The following is a 21,365-nucleotide window of genomic DNA, read 5'->3' on the forward strand; positions in this document are numbered from 1 at the left end:
TGTCTTTTCTTTCATACTTTAGTGATAGTCTATGATGTAACTGAAGTCTTATAGCAAATTCCAGAATGTCAGACTGTCATTTCTTGGACGAAAAAGTTATCCGGGCTATACTAGTTTGTTTGTTTAGCGGTATATACTCATATACCTCACTAACAGAATAGGTAATAACTTATTTTAGCTTTCCACATCTGACTCATTTAGCTTGTTGCCCTCCTTAAAATATCTACCTTGCACAGTGACTGCAGGCAGCCCATTTTAGCTTTACCCTCTTGTATTTTTTTAGTGTAATGCATACCTATTGAATGTATAACCAAGACATGGCTACTGGTACTCAGAACACATTTTACTGGGCTACTCAGGAGGAATACATTGCTCTTTTCTTCAAAAAACTGTTTAACCCAGATTTTTTCCTAGAAAAAAAGGCCATGGTGGTCTCACTTAGGGGATGCTAAAGCCATGGCTCCATCCCTTTAATGTAACTGGTCAAATGCAGGGTTGACAGTAGATCTGTCCTTGAAGTATGCTACTCTCACATTAATTCCATTTATGTCTTCTTTCTGGGAAAATGTTAGCTCCACAATACATCTTGTTCCAAGGCTCTTTTAGCCCTGAATGAATTTACAAAAATGCAGCATAGCAAGCTGTTTAAACAGTGAGATTAAAGATAAAGTCTATAATCTAATTGCCCTATTGCCAGGTTGTCTGGGTGCATTCAAGAATCTGTAAAGAAATCGTCCAAAGGACTACACTGTCCACTCCTCTCTGCAGATCCTCCTGTTGTTTTCCTTGATTAGATGAGCTTTTCTGATTTACAGAGGGATCCAGTAGCCTAATTAAGACTTGGTTTAGTTACACAGGAGTGTGGGAAGCATTGAAACAAATGAGTATTATTAATCCTCTGATACATTAGAGCAGAATGCCCAATATTTCCTAGAGTTTTTGGGTGTAATCTTGCCCTTTCAAGTCTATGGAAGTTACTCCATTGACTTCAATAGCCCGATGAGACTGTGTTTAGAATACTCTACCATTTTTCCATAAATCTTAGAATCCAAATCTCAGGAAAATACTGTAATTTTATTTCTATCTTTATTTCCTTTAGAAGGCAAGAAAACAATTTCCATTTATTAAGTTTGTTTTTAAAAATGCACACGTGGTTTTTAAAACTATTTCCTTTTCATTTTATCTTTGGCTTGGTTTTTCTGTGTTTGCTTTTACCTGTTACAGTTTTGGCCAGACCCTTTCATATAACGAACTACAAAATAGCACCATTGTACTATAAAACAGAATTTTACATACCGTTTGATATATGTGTATTATTGATATGCTAAATTTTACATACTGCATTATATGGAGGAGGAAAGAAGTTGCCTATACTGTTGCAAAACAGTTGTTACCTGGAATAATCACTGAGGGCTTGAGAGCATACATATGCTTAACTGCTTCTAAAATCATGTATCTCACAAGTTGCAACCACTTGCATTTTGGCAAGACAAAAAATAAAGCTATAATTAAAATTGATGCATCTAACCCATATGCTGTCAAAATGCCACAGATGGAATCAATAGATGTCCAAAAATTGCATTTGTTACTTTGCTGCTGCTGCTACTGGGAATGTCAAACTGTGCAAATATGAAAGGGGTAGACAAACAATGCTATCAGACACTGTAAAGCAAACAGCCTGTTGCTTGTATAGAAGTGCAAATAAAAAAAAACACTTAGACAAGGCTGATGAATGACTCCAGCAGCCAGGGTTCATAGGTTAATTTAGTGCAATTGGATCCATCAAAGGCCCATAAATTTGCAGGCTTTTGAGGGGCACAGGACTTTAAGAGTTTTTGTGCAGGATCATTTATAACAGGTTAACAATCAAACAGTAATCTATCAACCTCAGAAGCTTCATAGCACTAGGTTGGTTTATAACATTCTGCTCTCCTAAAGACTCAGTATTGGAATGTTTACTTGCATTGTTCATTGGGAGAATGCCCATCGGTTGAGATTTCATCAAGCTTGTTGAACAATAGTGTTTAAGTCTTCCAATGTTTAACAAATAATTTATTTACAGGAGAGTATCCTGCAGATGGCACATTCATTCTTCACTCGTGTGGATGGTGATTTCTTACATTCTGTAGTTCCTGCTTCCTGTGTTCCCTCTACTTGTATTCTTCAAATGCACTTCCTGAAAGTGTAAAAAGCAAATGATTATCTTTAATGCTATATGGTTACATGAATAAATAGTGTTAACTGAGCATAGGCTTACAAGCAGAAGAACTCCTCTATTCATGTCCTGGTGCTGACACTGATTCCATCTGCAACCTTCAGCAAGTCAGTGGGTGCATCTACACGGGCACTTTACTGTGGAGCAGACTAATTACTCTGCAGTAAAGTATCGTTGTCTAAATATGCAACACTATTAGATTGCAGTGAATTAATTAACTCTGCCGTAAAATAGTACTCTTGGGGATAGGACTATTTTACAATAGAGTAATTCACTGCACTGAAATGGACTTGTGGATGCTATCTGCAGGTGTAAATTGCACCCAGTCAGCTCAGCCAAGTCAGCCGCTTGTTCCACCCTGGTTCAAATTGCTGCCGTCCTGGGTGCACGTGTAGACAGTGCTTCCAGGAGCAGTTCCCTTTGGCTCAAATGGCTCCAGAGTTTGTGTCATATTAATTGCACATGTTGATGCACCCAGTTGCTATCTCTGCCTCAGTTTCTCCATCTATACAACTGGTATGTTAATACAATATTTACATTGCAGATATATAAATGTTTATAAAAAGAAACAAATTCCTGCATATGGTGGAGTGAGGCTTGCTTCAAGGTTGATAGTTTCCACGATATTTTCTATCCATCAATCCAGTTGCAAAAAAGCAATTATCCTAAATGCCCTAATTAATGGACTTCTCATGTCAGTGTGATTCTGCATGATCTCTGTACTGTGAAATTCCCATACCACTTGAAAGAAAATTTGCTTTAGTTATTGACTTGATTTGATTTCTAATCTTGCTCCAATACACCTGTACCTTTGGCTGGTCCCATCAGGTAACAATAAACTTTCTGGGCATGTCCAAGCACAACAAAAATGTCTGCAGTGCCACATACCGCACAATCAGGTGTTCTTCTTGCTGCAAGGGGTGTGCTGCCCATGTGTGCACTGCTCGATTTTTTTTTTCTGAGGTTTTTTTTTTTTAACCCCTGGATATCCTTTGACTCCTGGATACCCAGGGATCAAAAAAACTCATGGGAAAAAGAAGCAGAGCAGCACATGCATGGGCAGCGTGCGCTGCTGAAAAGTGGAACTGGGCTGTCTAGAGCTGTGCTGCAGGTCCCAGCCAGGCTCCTCCTGGTAGGATCACCACTGAGGCCCCCAGGATCCCAGGTAAGGCTGCTGGGGCCAGCCCAGTGCTGGCCCCAGCCTCCCCTACTACCCCTACGGAAACTTGCCCCATGCCAAAATTCATGTAGCACTGGCTTTCCCTGGGGACTAGTAGCTGTGGCACAAAGTTCAACCATAAACTATACAGTCAGGCATTTAGAAGAGGTTGCTCATATGTTTCTTTTAGACCTATGATTCTTTTAGAGTTGGTTGGGACCAGTGATGGCAGTAACTGTCATATGTATCAAACCAGCATTACTAGAACACCCTCCCCCTACCCCCGCACAGCCAAACTAAGCAGCATCACCAATGTTGACTGCAAGACAAGTTAGTGAATTCTAGATTATTCAACATTAAGAATTTCTTTCTTTGTTGTAGTAACACTGTCTTCTCCTCCTTAATCCTACACTTCTTAGACTTGCAGTTTCTTTCATCACTGCTTTTTGTCTGAAGATGCTTAAAACCTCTTGTCGATGTCAACTTTTTAATCATTCCCCTGATGATCTATATCATATGTTGACCCTGAAGTGCAACTATAATGTGGATAACCTAGCAATCTAGAGACCACTCGATCAGCCCAAAAGAATTTCTATATGGTTTTCTTTTTATCAGTTATTACTTAGTAAGCCATTGCTGAATAGCTGCTCTAATATGCCTTGTGTATATATAGGTGTATAAATATATACAAAATATGAATTCATTGTAACTTTACATGACCTTTTTAGTTTTCTTGATTTTTCTTACCCAGCCTTGCTAAAATTAATCTTTCTACCTATCTCAACCTTCTTCCATATGATTCCTTAGGCTTTACTTGTAATGCACCTACTGCAGATGAGCCCTTCGGTTCTTACTAAGGGCATTTACACATGAAATCAGCATGATGCAACAAACTCTGGCATGGTTCATGCTGGAGTTTATTGCTCCTCAGCACAGAGTTTACATGTACATTCAGGACTGCAACATGTTGAGCCAAGGCAGCACAGCCATAGCCAGCAGGAGGACTGGGGGGTGCTACAGTAAGAGGCTACCTGGAGGAAGTCCCACAGTGTATCACCCTTGGTCCCCAACCAGCCTGGTCACCATCTATACATGCACTATGGTGCAGCAAATAACTCCACTATAGGATAGTACTTGTATCGGGCAATACTACAGGCAGCCCTTGACTTACAACATTTCTAGTTGCAGTGAAAAGCACTTACAACATATATAAATTGACACCCTGTTTTGACTTTCTGACATCAGTTTCAACTTTATGACTCTTGGTCCGATGCGATGCCAAGCCAGCAAACAAGTTCGCTGTGTTGCTCATTTCCCTGGAGGACATCTGTCCAAACTTCCTTGGACACTTTCTTTAAGAAAGCAGACAAGACTCCAGAAAAACCTGCAGCCAAGACTCCTGAGATGACTCCAGCCAAGAACCCTTCAAAAAGTCCAACCAAGAGCCCTTCAAAAAGTCCAGCAAAGTCACCTCAAAGAAGTCCTTCCAAATGATAGCTGTTTACAATATAAATATATTGTGTAGCTACATTATTCATATATAATTTATTAAGTACAAAATTCTGGGTTACTTTTGGTGAGAATAGGGTATTTGGCCTTGGTTCAGGAACCAATTCCCCATTTATAACATTGTTTCCTGTGAGAAAATCAGTTCTGAGTTGCAATGTTTAGTCTTAAGATGCAGTTTTCATGAACCATTTGTGTTGTGAGTCTGAGGATTGCCTATAATTATGGTTGAGTTAATTAGTTTACTCCAGCCTAATAGCTCTGCACATGTAGACACTGACACTTTACTGTGAAACTAATTAGGCAATGCCACAGTAAGTATCTCGTGTAGATGTCTCCACTGATTCATGTCTGCACCAGGCCACTTAAAGGTCCACACATCTTGTCCTAATCCACCTCTGCTTGCATCATCAACTCCTATGAACTTCTATGATGGCAGTGGAATAAAAACTTAGCATTATCATTGCTGCTCCAAAGCTGCACTATATTTTAGAAGAATTTGCCAGAGGACAGCAAAAGACAAGTTATTTCATACAATATATTTTAATCTATGCACAATATAATATAGAAAGTAGTCAAAATTTAAGAAAATTGGCTTCCAAAAGCTACTAGATCTATAATAGATATTGCAATTCCATAATGAACAAATAAGTCTTCTCTGCTATTCCTGTCCTTTGAATTTTTGATGCCTTATCAATCAGTAAAGTAAAATATGTGCTTAAATGGAACAGGGGCAAAGTCATATGCTTTAGCTCCGATATGTGGCCAAGTGGCAAAATGAGGCATTGCTTGTAGCATACAAGATGAGGCATAAATATTGGAGAGAATATTTAATAGTATGCCTAGTACTACTTCTATTTGTTACTTTGGTCACTGCAGGAAAGAAGAGGCACTGACTGTAGCAGCAGCGCACACTAGAAAAATGGCTTTGCCCCAAGTTGCAAATTCCCTTACAAACAGACATAGTTGAGGCCATTCAAAATCAGGATGATAAATCTGGATGATCTAGGGTCTCATATGTCACTTCTATGTGTTGACAAGGATAGTCATAAAACCAAAGTATGGTACTCAGGGAGCCTGGTCTTACTTATGTCTATTGGGTCACTCATTTCTTAAATTCAATCATGCAGATGTTTCTCAGTATCGAAGAACATGTCACAACTGCATTATGCAGAGTACAGAAAATATGCAACTACTTTTATAGATTTCCAAAGGCTTTTATAATACCTTTCATTTGATCCAGCTAAAAAAAATTCCCTCAAGCCTCTTTATCTACATCTTAGAGAAGATCTAAAAAATAGATGGAAGTCTATGTACAATTTGATTTGATGAATTCTTGAGCAGAGATCAATAATCATTAAATATACCATTCACAGTAAACTGGAGTTGTCATTCTTTTCATCCTGACCAAAGTAGGTCATATTTTCTAAATGTAGAAATTCTGCACCATAAAATAATTGAGTTCTTTAACCGGACATCAAACAAAAAAATACCCCCTCATTCTCTTTTTTGGAAATAAATACAATAAATAGAAGAAATATGCAGGAGTTTACTATAGAAAGAACCTGGTTTTGTTAATGTGAATCTTTCTATTGACTTCAAGAATCTTTGAATCGGGCTCAGAGATGCATATTTACACTGACAAAAACTGCTTATCTCTTTTCCAACTTTGAAAAACTGTCTGAAATATTTAAAAATAAAGCTCCTATGTATGAAGTAGCTCCAGTGTTTGTTTCTGTAACAGACACCTCCAGTTGGGAATTACAGATGGGGATAACTACAATGGGCAGCTTGAATTGTCCAAGGAAAGGTGGCAATGTTTTCATCGTCAGATCCTTGACTCTACTTATGCCAATCAGGTTTCACAGGTGTAAATGCAAAATGTGATTTGTCTTCAGCAGATATTTCTTTCACAAGAAACGAGCATTAACATAGGGGAGATGATTATCTTTCTGATCCTAAGGTTCATTTAACTGTAACAGACAAAGGGGATTGGGAATTGTCTTCTTTTAAGCTTTTCAGAATGACCATTTAAATCTGGCATTTGTTTTACTGGTAATAAAAGAAAAACCCAATGTTTCTAGTAACACACACCATATCTTAGCTACAAACCCACTAGGGTCTATTTTGAAAAGCATTTTAGTTCTGTGGGCAATGTGGTCAGTGACAAAATATCAAGACTGAAAAGTGGGAAATGGGCAAAAATAGACTTTTTAAAGTAAACAGACCATATTCTGTTGTCTGCCATACTACTGCCTCCCACAATGATTTTGGTGCTGTGGTTGGGGTGTAACAGAAGGTACAATTGGTGCTGCTGCACATATTTTGGCCTGTAGATGTATCTATGAATTGTTAACGTGCCAGTCAGCATAGATACTTCCAGTCTTTCAGAAATAAATGAAAAGTAATTTAATCTCCACTTCTCTTCTCCTCTTTTTTTTTTTTCTTAACATAAAATATATTAAATTCCACATTTTTATTTTGGCTCAAGGCCCTAAAGCATAGAAGAAGTTTGGATGGATTTCAGATAACACCCGTTCTTGTGAGCGAACTATAAGTTTGAACTTTTTGAAGGTCATTTGTGCTACTTTGTGTATGTGTATATTAGCATGGAAGGCCAAAACAAGCACAAGGCATGTTTAGGTTTATATCAGCAAGGAGCATGTAGAACTTTCTACTTCTCTGGGCCTTTTGGTAGAGAAAGAAGGAAATGAATTCTTGGCTCCCCCTTTAGTCCAGATGCCTATTAGGAAGATAAGATTGGCTTCAGTGACAGAACTTGTCTGGTATGTGTGACTTCAAGCAGTCACGTTCTTTGCTTGTCCTGAAAGTTAGCCATGAGAATGCTTCCTTGGACAAACAATTGTGACAAAGTCTTAGAGTTCTAAACCAGTGGTTTTCAATCTTTTCAGACTCAATGCACCCCTCAGAAAATGCACGCCCTTAGTTTTCAGTTGTTTTTTGATTACAGAAAAATAACAGAACAATTCTTCTGTTAGAACTTGAAAAGCCTGCACCAGGTCAGAAGGTTTTTAACACTATATGGGTTCCTATTTGAAATCTGTACTTTTATCTGGTGAATCATGTCTGTATACCTAATAGTGCTAACATTGTGGGGAAGTCTTTGGCACCCTGAGTGTGATACCACCCTAGTTGAGAACCATTGTTTTAAACTGTGACAGGCCGTACTTTGCCTAGAGACACATCAGTTGCCTTAGAGAGTGTTGCTGGCAATGGCTAATTGGTGACTGAATGGCTGTGTTCAGGGCTGATCAGCTGTTGCCATCCTGGATAGCTTTTGAGCAGCCAGAACTGTTGCCATGGGATTGAAAGTTGATTGGGAGAGCCTATCAGTATGTCAGATGGACTGACTGGCAGGTCCTCTTGAGGCCAGGTGAATTTAAGAAGCAGGTCCCCTTCCCCCTCCTGGCTGGAGATCTTGCCTCTGTCACAGTCCATCCAGGGATCCATGCACATGTTATTCTCTCTCTATTGGAGAGATGCTCCCAGCATGTTTTATGGGAGCCTTTTAAGGTGACATTTTCTCTTCACAGAATGAGATGTTACCTGAAAAATCAGAGCACTAATTTTTCTTATACTTTGTAATGAAAAGAGTGTCATGGTCTAAAGCACACCTTAGGTTTCATGCTTTTCTTTTTGCTAATTATGAAACTACAGGAATTTCTTCCTTTCTTGGCATCACACATGTTGCCTTATGATTAGGTTTCATAGATTTCATAGACATACATTTCATAGACATTAGGGACTGGAATGGACCTCAAGAGATCAGTGGGATCTCTTGCCATAGGTGGGAAGTCAGCTGGAATCAAGTGACCCCAGCAAGAAATAAATCCAGCTGTTTTTTTAAGGAATCCAGAGTAGGTGCTTGTACCACCTCTGGCGGGAGTTTGTTCCAGACCCTGGACACATGCTGTAAAGAACTTTTTTCTAATATCTAGTCTAACTTGCCCTTCCAGGAGTTTATGGTCGTTAGACCTTGTTATCCCTTGGGGAGGTCTGGTGAACAGATGTTCTCCCAGGTCCTGACGTACCCCTCTTATGAAGTTGTAGGCTGCCACCACGTTCCCCTTGAGCCTTCTCTTCTCCAGACTGAAGAGTTCCAAGTCCCACAGCCTCTCCTCGTACTGCCTTCCCTCCAGGCCTTGGGTCATACAAGTGGCTCTCCTTTGGATTCTCTCAAGCTTCTCCACGTCCTTCCTTAAGTGGGGGGCCCAATACTGAATGCAGTACTCCAGCTGCAGTCTCACCAGGGCCAAGTAAAGTGGGAGGATGACTTCCCTGGTTTTGCCTGAGATGCATGCCAGAGTTTGGTTAGCTTTGCCCACCACTGTATCACACTGGTGATGTCCTTTCTAATAATTCACATGAACATGTTCATTGATAACTACATTCAGTTTAGATGAATTTTGATATGAAGGCTTTTCATTAGATAGAAGACAACTTCCTATCTTTCAGTAGTTCTGGCTAGACAAATAAAATATATTTAATAGACTTTAATTAATTCTCCTTTTCGTATTGCTAAGAATTTAAATTAATAGCTTTCAGCAGAATGAAACAATTTGCAAGTGTACAAGAAATAATGTTAGGGTTTTTTTTTTTTGGATAAGCATAATTGATATATGAAATAAAACCATGCAGGTCTGTTGAGGTACAATTAAAATTAGATGGGTTAATTATAATTTGTTATGATAGTGCAATAGATAGTTCTTTTGTTATGTTAATATGACTATACTGGGGACTGCCCTTCAAGTCATTGGATGTTCTTACACTGATGGCTAAATATGTTCATGTTTGGGCCAACAAAAGGTCAATAATAGCTATGTGGAATGTAAGTCATGCATATTTTTATACTAATTCTCTGTAATAGGATGAATTTCATCCTTAACAAATTTGTACATATTAGAATAAATTTGGACATATTAAAATCTCCATTGATATGGATTTTACCCATTTTATCTATTGAAAATACTAAATATATAGAGTAACAGATCTATTTTAATAAATTTTGAAAATACCTTTTCATAATTTCTAAAAATAAAACTTTAGAGTAACAATATGAAAAAATACTATTTTGTAGCATATAGATATATTAAGTACCTGTTGCAAAAATATAATATTATGTACTCAAAGGCCAAGAATGCACCTTAAAATGGAACCATGAAAACAATCTGTTAATCAAATTAATAGTTTAACTTGTGATGGAGGATATAGTGTAACTAATTTTAAAGTAGTTTAAATTGTGATGGGGTATAGTACAGTATAATTTAAGGATAGGTTGACATCTGTCAAATTCTTCACCCATCCAAAGAGGACAATCTTAACTCCATATGATTGTGAGAATAATTGCATTTGCAGTGAAATAAAATAGGTTCTTTGGAAAGGTGATTCTATACAACCTGTTCAGTTCCAATAACAATTAACATTTATAACTTTTCCTTAGCAATAACAGCATACCTTGCCCAGAAATCTTTTGGAGTTTACAATTTGATATGAAACAACTTATGCTATCATCACAGTAATCTGTCAAGTAACCCTGTGTGTATTTTATGTAATATTTTAATCAATGAGGTCAAATTCCACTCTTTCACACTGGCGTAAGCTTGATCCTATTGGTTACAGAGGGTCACACTGGATTTATACCTCTCAGAGCAGAATTTGCTACTTTCATATGCTGGTAAGAATGCAGCAACAATAATTATTCTGGTTAATATACATGTGCCCAAATAAATTAAGGTGGAGCTATTTTTGTAGCTGTTTTTTCTTCTTTGCTTAAGTCAAGATAAAATACCTATAAATCTGTGAGTTTATGTTAGTGTACATGTTTGTCTAACAGTTATCTGGTTAAACTTGTATATTATCTAAGCATTCAAACTACTGGTCAAAGCTGCAGTTGAACCTGAAGCTTTAACACTGGAATAGGCTTTTTCTAGGAAAAAACCTATAAGGCTCTCATGTGTGACAGTTTAATTTCTTGGGGACAGCTCCTATACCAACTCCTAGGTGTGTAAGTGAACCTAGGTACCTAAATCTTTGTAAGGAATCTGTTTGACTTGCAACAATACTGTCTTGCTCTGGTGTAAACATCACTTTATCAAATTATTTTACATTAATGTAAACAATTGTATAAAGAGAGGGTAATATGGTAAAGTATTATTTACGTAAAGGCAATTAACTGATAGAAGAGTGGCATTCCTAGGAGGTTAAAGTTTCATATTGTGATCTGTGGTGTCCAGTAGTTGGGGCAATAGTGATGTGTGTGCTTAAAAGGTGAAGGGTATTGTTAGCTGGCTTAAGTTTTCATTTTGTTGCTTTTGTGGGTTTCAGTCATGGTGTGTGTGCATGTATATGTGAACACATGCATGTAGATTTATGCTTATGTGTGTGTATATGTGTATAGTAGCTCTAAAAATGGCCAAGCAAGGTTTTTGTGTTTTAATTTCAGATTATTGTAATGCTCAAGAGGGAGCAGCGAGCTTATGCTAACAGGGAATGTTTAATATGTTGGCAGCTTTGCATGAAGCCTTATAGAAACATTTAAGTATTGCCTAAGATTGTTAGATTTTGTTTAGACATTTGTCATTTAGACAAGATGATCTTTTCCTCAGAAAGAAAAGCAATCTTTTCCACAAAAATTGCTTCTGAGTTTGATTTTCAGTGATGTGCACATATGTTATTGAATCTTGGAGCCTTATAACTCATGTAATCTTAGTATCCTGTGCTTAATGATACATTCTGATGTTGACCGATAAATGTTGGCACCAGCCACAATAAATCTTCAACAATATCCTTATATATTGTTATATATTTTTATGTAGGTGTGTAAATGTGGGATCAGAGCTTCAAATTCCTTACTTGCTTTCTTATAGGCAAACCTCTCTTTGACTTCCAGATGAAATACACTTGAGTCAGAACTATGCCAGCACTAAGGCCCATTCTTGAAGTTCTTCTGAATGGGTGGAATTATATACCCACACAGAGCCTGCAGTCACAGGATCCACTTGCAAACTCAGGGCCTAATTAATGGCTGCAGGCTCTGATTCAGAAAGCCAGATCCCACACCCACTAAAATCACTGAAAGGACTCATTGGTTTCCGTGGCTTTAGAACAGACTTATTGTAAACTGTAAAAGGGGAAAGTGTGAAGTAGATTAAATAAGAGTATGTAACTTAAAAAAAATTTCCCATTTAATGTAATTAATTTCATACATTCACATGAGATTTCCAGATCAACTCCAGGGATTAGATAAATGTATTAAGCTACAATATACATTGAAGAATAGGACCTAAACGTATCTGTTTATCTTGCACTCCCAACAGTTGACTTTAAAAAATAGGAAGTTTATTAAATTACAAAAATACCTATTATTTGACCCATTTTCTTTTATTCACTATGCATGCTGTATAAATCCTGAAGGTTCTTCAAGTTTCATTTTGAAGTTTTTAATTCTAAAGTAAATTTAATACCATATTTACTCAAGTCTAAGACAACCCCAAATTTAAGACTATTCCCAATAATTAGATTCTATATATGGGAAATTTATAAATTTGTTATAATTTTCCATGTATAGAATCTAATTATTAAAGGGTCCTCTTTAACTCATCCTTCTCACTGCTGCAGGGGTACAGGCAGTGGGGAGGCAAGTAGTATAGGGAGGTCAAGCAGCTTGCCCTCTGCTTGTGCCTGCTACCTCTGTTCTCTGTTTTACTCTAGCCTCTGCTCTCCTTCTTTCCCTCAGCCTCTGCTCCCTACTCTTGCCTAACCTCTGCTTTTTCCCTACCCCCCCAGCCTCTTCTCCATGTTTCATAGATTTCATAGTTTTTATAGACATTAGGGATGGAAGGGACCTTGGAAGATCATCCAGTCCAGCCCCCTGCCCCAGGGGCAGGAAGTCAGCTGGGGTCACAGGATTCCAGCAAGATAAACATCCAATTGACTCTTAAAGGAATCCAGAATGGGTGCTTGCACCTCCTCGGGTGGCAGTCTGTTCCAGGCCTTGGGAGCTCGGACTGTAAAGAAGTTCTTCCTTATGTCCAGCTACCGTTGGCAGGCTCTGTTCCCATTCTAGCCTGAGACACTGAGCATGGCCCCAGCCCAGCCCCTGTAGCAGCTGTGTAGGCTGCACCCCACTGTTTTGGGCCCAGGCTGTGGCTGTGCTAAGTGCCCCAGGCTGTAGCATTCACGTTGCCTGCCAGCACAGAGGAAAAATAAAGTGGGGAGGAAGATGGGCAGGCAGGGGAGCAGAGGCTGTTCGGTGGGAGAAAGTAGAGAGAAGAGGCTGCAGGGAGACGATAGTGGGGTATGGAGGCAGCAGAGGTGGGTGGGAGGCAGGCAGCAGCTGCAGCGATGACTCTGACCTCAAGCCAGAGCAGCCACCTGCCCCCTGCTGCTGCCTTCCTACACAATTCTCAGATGAGAGGTGCTTTTCCCCCATGTTAAATGGGGCGGGGGGGAACCTCTTCTTACAATCAAGTAAATATGGTACTCATGAAAGATCAAGGATTGACGGACTTGGAGTCTGAAATCCTGGAAGCAGCATGAGCTTTGAAATATCCCACATTTCTATTTATTTTGGCATTCCAACTTTGAATTTGTAAGAGCTAGAATTCATGCTTCAATTACATTTTCCCCAGGCACCACAATTTTGGAAAAGTTATTCCAGGCAAGGAACAATGAAAATACAGATTACATTAGTTGAAGTGGTTCCTAAAAATGGCCTTTCTTAAATGTAGACTCCACTATCTGTCATTTTTATTTAAAGCCATATAAAAGTGCTTTTCAAGTTAAATATTCAGATTCATAGTCTTTTAATAATAAATTCTTCTGTTTATTAACTTAGTTTCCTTTTCAAACAATGCTGTCTTAATTACATTTATGACCCCACAGCATTTATACTGCATAGGATCATAGGAAAATAGGGCTGGAAGGGACCCCATGAAGTTATCTATTCTCTAGTCCAGTTTCTTGCTCAAGGTAGGATCATCTCTGACTAAACTATCCCAGCCAAGTGTTTGTGCAATCTGCTCTTGAAAACTTCCAAGGATGGAGACTCCAGAACTTTTTGAGGTAGCCTGTTCCAATGCTTGACCACCCTGATAGTCAGTAAGTTTCTCTTAATTGCCAACCTAAACTTCCTGTGCTGCAGCGTGAGGCGATTGCTCCAAGTCTTGTTCCCTACCACCACAAAGAAAGGCCCATCAACATCCTCTCTGTGATCACCCTTCAGGTATTTGAAGACTGTTATCAAATCCACTCCCTAGTCTTCTCTCTTCCTGACTAAATAACTCTAGTTCTTTCAGCCTTTCCTCATAAATTTTGCCTCCCAGGTCCCTGAATTTTTGCTTTTCTTTGCAGGAATATTTTGAAACTGCCCACATCTTTTTTGAAGTGTGGGACACAAACCAGGCCACAGTACTCCAGGTGAGGACTTTGCAATGAAAGAATCATTTCCCTTGATTTGCAAGTGACAGAATACTGTTGGCTTTTTGTAGCTGCAAGCAATGCAGCACCCTGCATGTTCACTTGTGTGCCAATGAGCCATTAAGTCAATTGACTCCTTCAGCTGCCTGAATACTCATCCAGAGCTGCTGCACTGTTCAACAGGAGTCAAAACAGGGTATTTTATCCTGAGAAGAAAATCAGCTCTTCTGCTTAATACATACACCCCAGTTCTGAAGGGCTGATTATGGAGGAGAAGGTGCATGTTGTATGCAAGAAAATATAGTAACAAGAACCACAGTCATTCCAAGTGCTAGTGTATAGTAAATGTTACTTCTGCTGCTATTCATACTATTACTACTAAATTATTCAGCAAAACAAAATGACAATGTTGATATTTTTGTACAATTTTTTTAAAATAGTAATTTCTGCTATAAAAATGTCAGACTAATGGCTCTGAGAACAAAAGCCATCTGTTAATTTACAGATTATGGAGAGCAGAAATATAATTTCTTTTTTCCATGGTGGTCACTATGGAGGGGAGGAGTTCACGACCATTCAGTATGTATTTTTTCTTTTGAAATGGCATTTAATGCCATCAGGAGTGATGCTTGACTGTGTGTACCTATCCAATAAGTTGTGGAATGAGGTTAAAAACTCATAATGGGTAGAACAAGACTAGCCAGTCACTATTTTTGATCAGCAATCAAAAGGATGAGATGGACATGAATATTTCATGTTCCATTGCTGATTTAAGGAAGTGAGCAGCCCTTTGACAGGCATTATTGTAAGTGTAACTATGTGCTATAGGTGCATTAGCAAGCAGGTAGAACATACCTCCTGTTTGATGCATGACTAGACTTGCCTAAATTCTGCTACTCTAAAATAAGTAGGGGCACTTTTCACAGCCTGCCCTACCTTTTGTGCTTTTGGCATATCAGTGTGGCGCTGAGCACGTACAGAGCGTGCAGATTTAGGTGGCTTGATAGGGGCACAGTACATCTCCAGCCTCCTCAGGTCACAGCTCTGGAAGCAGCATTCATCCACTATCCCCTTGTGGTGTAATCGTCTACTGCTGGATCCATACCCTGTTGGCTTACCTACGCAAAAAACAAATGGAAGCATTGTATTATTACAAAGCAAATGTACAAGCCCTACTAGCACTCAGCTGATAGACTGCATTATTACACTGGGAATTCTGTTGGGAGCTGCGCTGACTGCCTGTATGGTCCCATTCTAAGATCATTTCTTCATTTACTCATAACTCTTTGAAACCTATCCCCGGGGATGTCCAGTCTTAGTCTGTGCCAATAGGTGACGTTTTTAATGCTTGAACAAAAACCTAACTTAAGCTATTGTAAGCGAGTTGTTTAGAGCTTTTAAAAAAAACCCTATTCTAGCACCATAGAAGGTGAGCATTAAGTAGTTTAGCAAATAGGTAATCTTTACAGTGGAGGGGTACCTTTCAGCATTGGATGAAAATTGGTTCTTAGTTGGCAGAGTTAAGCAGTATTTAAAGATCATAGATTGTGCATGTGTGGTATTTTTTTTCTAGATAATGATCCCACCATTCAGCAACTATCTCTTAATATCATAAATGAGAGGGGACTGCACTGAGCCTGTATGTAAGGCTAAACTCAACACCTGGGCACAGGGGAATATAGTGAACTCATACAAACTCTAAGATGCGGGTTAATTTAAAAAAAGGGCAGGAAGCACTAAGGTGAAGTCAGCAGTAATCTGGAAAGTACAGTAAAAGCAGAAAGTATTAAGGAACTGGTGAATCAGGCAAAAAGCACCATATAATTACTGTGCTGGGAGTGAAGTGGGGCTACTATTGCATACTGTTATCTGAGTATTGTGTACTATATTTGCTGAGCAGTCATAGTAAGAATGTGCTCTGTGAAGGAGACAAAGTTTCTGCAGTACATTTGAAAAAATGATATTTATCCAAAGTGAACACAAAAGGGGAAATGGTCCAGAAGAAATAAATTAGTTTAATAAATCAAATGACTATTCACAGAAAATGTTTTGCTGTATTCAACCCGCTGTGGCCAACACTAACATTATTCAGCAATAAAACTGAAATTGCCATACCAACCACCTCTGTTTCTCCTCCCTTTGATCCAGCTCTTTCTTCATCCTGTCCCTTCTGATTTCTTGGGCCAGGTGGTGGCTATGGAACAGGAGATGGTTGTGGTCTGTTTGCTGGCCTGGAGGTCTTACTACTGCCCCGCAAAAACTAAATTTGGACTGTCAAGAGACTAGAGATTGGAGATTTTTTGTTGGTGAATACAAATTCACCACAAAATGATTTTTCTGGCTGACTGGAGCTATCTGTGATATTGAATCAAATTTGGCAGATAGTTTTGGTTCACAAAGCGAGAAGAAACTTAAGCAAAGTTGAAGTCTTCTGCTCTGACATTTTCAAAATGGCATATTTCACGTTTTCATTCTGAAATTAACTTAATTTTTTTAAATGGTAAAAAAATAGTAAAAAGTTAAAATAACCCCAAACCAAACAGGTCAGTATCCAAGACCAAGTGCCTGGCCACCAAGCCAAAAATTCATAATTAGCAGATCTTTACAGGAGGATAGGTTTTAGGAGGGGACTCAGGGTAGATGAAGAGTAAGAGTAGCACAAGGATGATAAACTTAGTTTCTTATTGGACATATTTACTACTTGTACTCTTACAGTAAGTTTTAGAGTTGCATCCTTAAAAACCTTCTGAAGTTCTTAATTTGGGAAAAAAACAGTTTGTATTGCACCAATGATTAAAACAAATAATCACAAAAAACCCCAAGGCCATAATGCATCCATAAAAGACATCACTCTTTATCATTCTTCTAGTGATAAAATATGTCTAATGTTTTAGCCAGCAATACTGCCAGTTAAGAACTAAGTATCCCTCTGAGATTTGTGAAGTCAGACCATAGGGCTTTTTTTAACATCCTTTTCCAGGGACTATAAATTAAGGAAAAGGAAAAACATGCTTGCTTAGTACATTGTAATTCATGAAAGACCTTTATACTGTATACTTTCTGCTAACTTGTTTCATAAATTCAAAACAAGAGACCACCCCAGGAATAGATTATGGTAACACTTTAGAGTGTGTGTGTGTGAATGTATGCGCATGCACTTTGTTTATACCACTGCAAATGTTTCAAGTATGCAAAAATAAAGGAATATATTTTCTATTAAAATGATTTCCAGACTATTTTCACCGTTGGGATAATCAAGAGTTGATTCTGAAACTTGACAGTCTAATTTCCTTAGCATAATTATTTGATAGACGTTAGGATTTAAGTGTGATAGGATGGAAACTCTTTATCTAGTATTTGGAGCTGTATCAGATTTGTTGTTACTCTCTTGCCATTTAAAACACTGAATGTCTGGACATGCCTATAGAGCTAGTGTATTTGTCAAATTTAGCCCTTTTCATTTAACAAATTGCCCATATATAGACTGTGTTTTAACAAAATTGTTGTTTTGTTTTAATTTAGATTATAAAGTTTTGCCTTTTCTGTCCAGAAGACAAAATTCTGTTCGAAGGGAGGGAATACAAGAGCCAGAATCAAAAGAATAGTTTTGACTTCTGTCTGAAGAGTTAGGCCTTCATTTAGCAAAGTGCCCAAGTCCATCCTTATTTAGTCAATCCTTTAAAGGTGTGTTTAACAGTAGTAAACAGGTGTTTGAGTCCCACTGAAATGTGCTTTGCTTAATAGAGATGCATGTGTGAGGAAGTGCTTAAGTATTTTGCTGCATTAGGGCTTAAATAAGATGAATCACAGGCTTCTAACATGGTGCTTAATATTTGGGAGTCTACATCAAAAAGTCATTTTTTCCTTAATCATTTTATCTGTTTATGAGATTACAGTGATACTAATAATGCTTTCCATTTTTAAGGATCTCACAAATAACAGCATCTCACAGCATCCCTTTAATAAAATTGGAAAGTAGTATCATCTCCAGATAGTTAACTGAGATGCAATTACATAATTTGCCCAATAACTCCAATGAATCAGGAGTAGAACAGAATATAGAACATGGAAACTTAATAAGAAGTTAATGAATAATAAAACTTAATAAGAAGCATCATAGTTCTTCACTAGAGCCCATTTTGTATAACCCAGGAGCCTGAGAACATTTCTTAAACATTTTTCTTTAATTGTAGTGCTTATCATAATGCCTCCACTATTTTCTGTCAAGGTCTGTCTGGATTGGCATTCCTGAAAGGTTTATTTATATATTAAAAGACTCTAAAGGAAGTAGTCAAATTCAAAGCAAAGTTTAACATGTCTGAAACTTTTAAATCTCTCTTGATGTTTAATAAGGTTAATGTTTAATTTTGACATGATTAAACAAACCAAAGATGAACTAGTAAATTGAAATGATTTTGCTAGCAAGTGTTTCCTCTATTTAAAAGATCAATAAATCATCTCAATTTGTTCAGGCTCATTCTATATTTGTATAGGAGATGCTTGTATTTTACCAGTTCTGTTTTGGTTCAGACTTTTGATACGGCATTCCCTTTCATTCACTTCTTGTGAAAGACATAGATAAGAGAAACTGAAGTAATATAATGGTATAGTCTGCAATAATCTGTAATACAATACATTACTTCCTAGTTTGATCTTAATTATATGGCACTTTGTAAAGAGACTCTCTCCAGCTGTCTGCTCTAACTCTTAACAACATACTGGACCTACTTCTGTGCCCTGGACATATGAAATCAAGATGTGCTTAATATGTAAGTACTGGAACTGGACATGCTTTCACTTACAGGAGAAAGGGGCTGGCACCCTGGGTTCTATTTTCAACTCTGCTCCCAGCTTACTTTGTGGCCTTGTGTAAACTATTTATTCCTCATTGCTTCAGTTTACCCATTTGAAATTGCCATTTTTCCTGGCATCATCAGGTACACAATAACAACTCCTATCATGAAATTCAGAATTCTTGGATGAAAGTCAGTATATCATTCTAAAGTCTATTATAACTATATGATTACAGCTATGTTAGAGTTATTTGCAAGCCTCTTTTTCCTTTTACTACCTGCCTGAATAATAAACTTGGAAGGCAGGACAAAGTCATTAAAAAATTTGTAAGGAACGTTATATAGAGAGCTTGGAATTAAAATGCATCTATCACACGGCACTCTTTCAGGACCGATAATTTTAGATGTTATTTAAAAAAAATCAGACAGAAGTGCCATTTTTGAGGGATGCTATCCCCTTAAGTTCATATAAGCCTTAACATAACCATAACATTTTTGATGACAGACAAGGCTGTAATATGAATTACAAGATGTGGACATGGCTACACTGCATCAGACAGTGCTAGGGAGCGTCTCCACTCTGCACTTGTTGCTTGCCAAAAAATGTTATGTAGCCACTGTCCGAGTTACACTGTGTGTGGCCAGGATATGAGCCCAAACATGGCAATGTGATATGTTTTGGCATTTGGTGCATGTGGAGCAGGGGTGGGTGAGTGGGGCATTTTTCATTTGGGTGCTTTTTGACACCTGATATGGTATAGACAGTCTCATGATCACTGCTTCCCTATCGTATCTTGGAGTTCCTCCTGAGACCTACAGGACTGGGCCCTATAGCCGCAGATCTGCAAAGCATTGAAATATGCAGTTGGATTAAAATAGATACATAAGTCTCACTAAAAGTAATTGGATATAAGCCATAGTAAAGCATCTGCTTTAGTGTTTTCCTAGATGAAACCTGATATAAGTTATGTGCTTAAGTTCTTTCTGCAATAGTCAATATTCCTTATGGAATATTTATTTTCATAAATGAAACAAGAAATTATGTCAAAAAGGCAAGTAGTCCTACACATTATGCATCTGTGGTCACATGCATAAGAAGAGTCATATAAAATCAAATAAGGAAACAGACTGGAATGCAGAAGTTCTTTTAAGCAAGTGAATGCTAGAATCTTTTGCTGTTAATGTTATATTGTTATCAGTTGCTGAAAAATACTGATTGATCCCGATATGCCTGAATGACGTAGTGCATATAACTCACCGATACCATTCTTTCCTTTTATTTTGACATTATTTGACATCTCATTCCAGCTGTTATACAAAAGTTCCTTATATTTACACAACCTTCGGAATGCTGCCTGTGGACATGTAACAATCCTAGGATTTTCTCTTTGTTGACATATTCTGATCTCCTTGGAGGTTTCTTTCCTTTTTTGTCAGTTGTTAGCTCCAAGGAATTTTCATATCATGTAGGTCAAAGAATAGAATTTTAATGGAATATTTTTGCTACTATTTAATCTATCCTACCAAATATGTGAATGTCCCTCTGCATGCACCACAAGCTGATATGAAGCTTAGTCAAAGTCTTCTGATAATTCTTGAAAGCAAGCCAGGTTACAGAATTGTAATGGTTAAACAGTTGGCTTTGTACTAATACCACTTCTCTTTAAATAATGCATGAACATGGAAGTAATTCAGTAGGACTTTGTTTATCATTGAAATTTTTTTTATCCAGTTTCTTAGTGCTGCTACCATTGGTTGAGTTCTACCAGCAGTAGCATTGATGGTAGGGCTAGTATAAACAGGCTGCAGAAGTTTAAACCATCATAGTATTTATACCTGCTCTGGAGAGGATACTCCACTGGTAGTATTAATATTAGTAATAACAAGAAATTACATGAATAATAATCTAAAGTAAACAAAGAGCTTGCTTATTATTAAGAGGACTCTGAAAACAATAGGGGCACTTTAAACAAAATATTCAGATAAAACTTCACATTGGCCGTCATAGGTAATTTAATTTTTTTCATGTGAAGAAGATGATGAGAGTGATATTTAGACTAGGCCTGTGCCAAGCGGCTAGTATTCACTTCAGATTTGGATTCAGCCTATTTGGGGGACAGTGATTCGATTCGGTGATTTGAATCACTGTCCTGACTCAATTCAGCCACCACCAAATCTCTGAATCGAACGCGCCCCTTCCCCCACCCACTCTTCTAGCTCTATCAATAGCTACCCTGCCCAGCCTCCGTGTCCC

The 21,365-nt window shown here is 38.0% G+C and overlaps 1 protein-coding gene across 2 annotated transcripts in view; it reads right to left on the bottom strand.

The window, feature by feature from the left end:
• Positions 1-274: 274 nt before the first annotated feature.
• The window catches only part of IGF1 (insulin like growth factor 1), an 81,579-nt gene continuing 60,488 nt past the window's right edge, over positions 275-21,365 (bottom strand). Inside the window, exons 3-4 of one of the 2 annotated variants that reach the window (XM_019544752.1) lie at positions 15,297-15,436; positions 275-2,176 (exon numbers count right to left, since the gene is read on the bottom strand). In XM_019544752.1, the coding sequence (XP_019400297.1) occupies positions 2,117-2,176; positions 15,297-15,436 (200 nt within the window). In that variant the 3' untranslated portion in view covers positions 275-2,116. Of the gene's footprint in view, positions 2,177-15,254; positions 15,437-21,365 lie in introns of both variants that reach the window. The other variant, XM_019544751.1, reaches the window with a different exon arrangement.

This window comes from Crocodylus porosus, unplaced genomic scaffold (genome assembly GCF_001723895.1).
Source record: "Crocodylus porosus isolate Cpor-Errol unplaced genomic scaffold, CroPor_comp1, whole genome shotgun sequence".
Taxonomy (NCBI): domain Eukaryota; kingdom Metazoa; phylum Chordata; order Crocodylia; family Crocodylidae; genus Crocodylus; species Crocodylus porosus.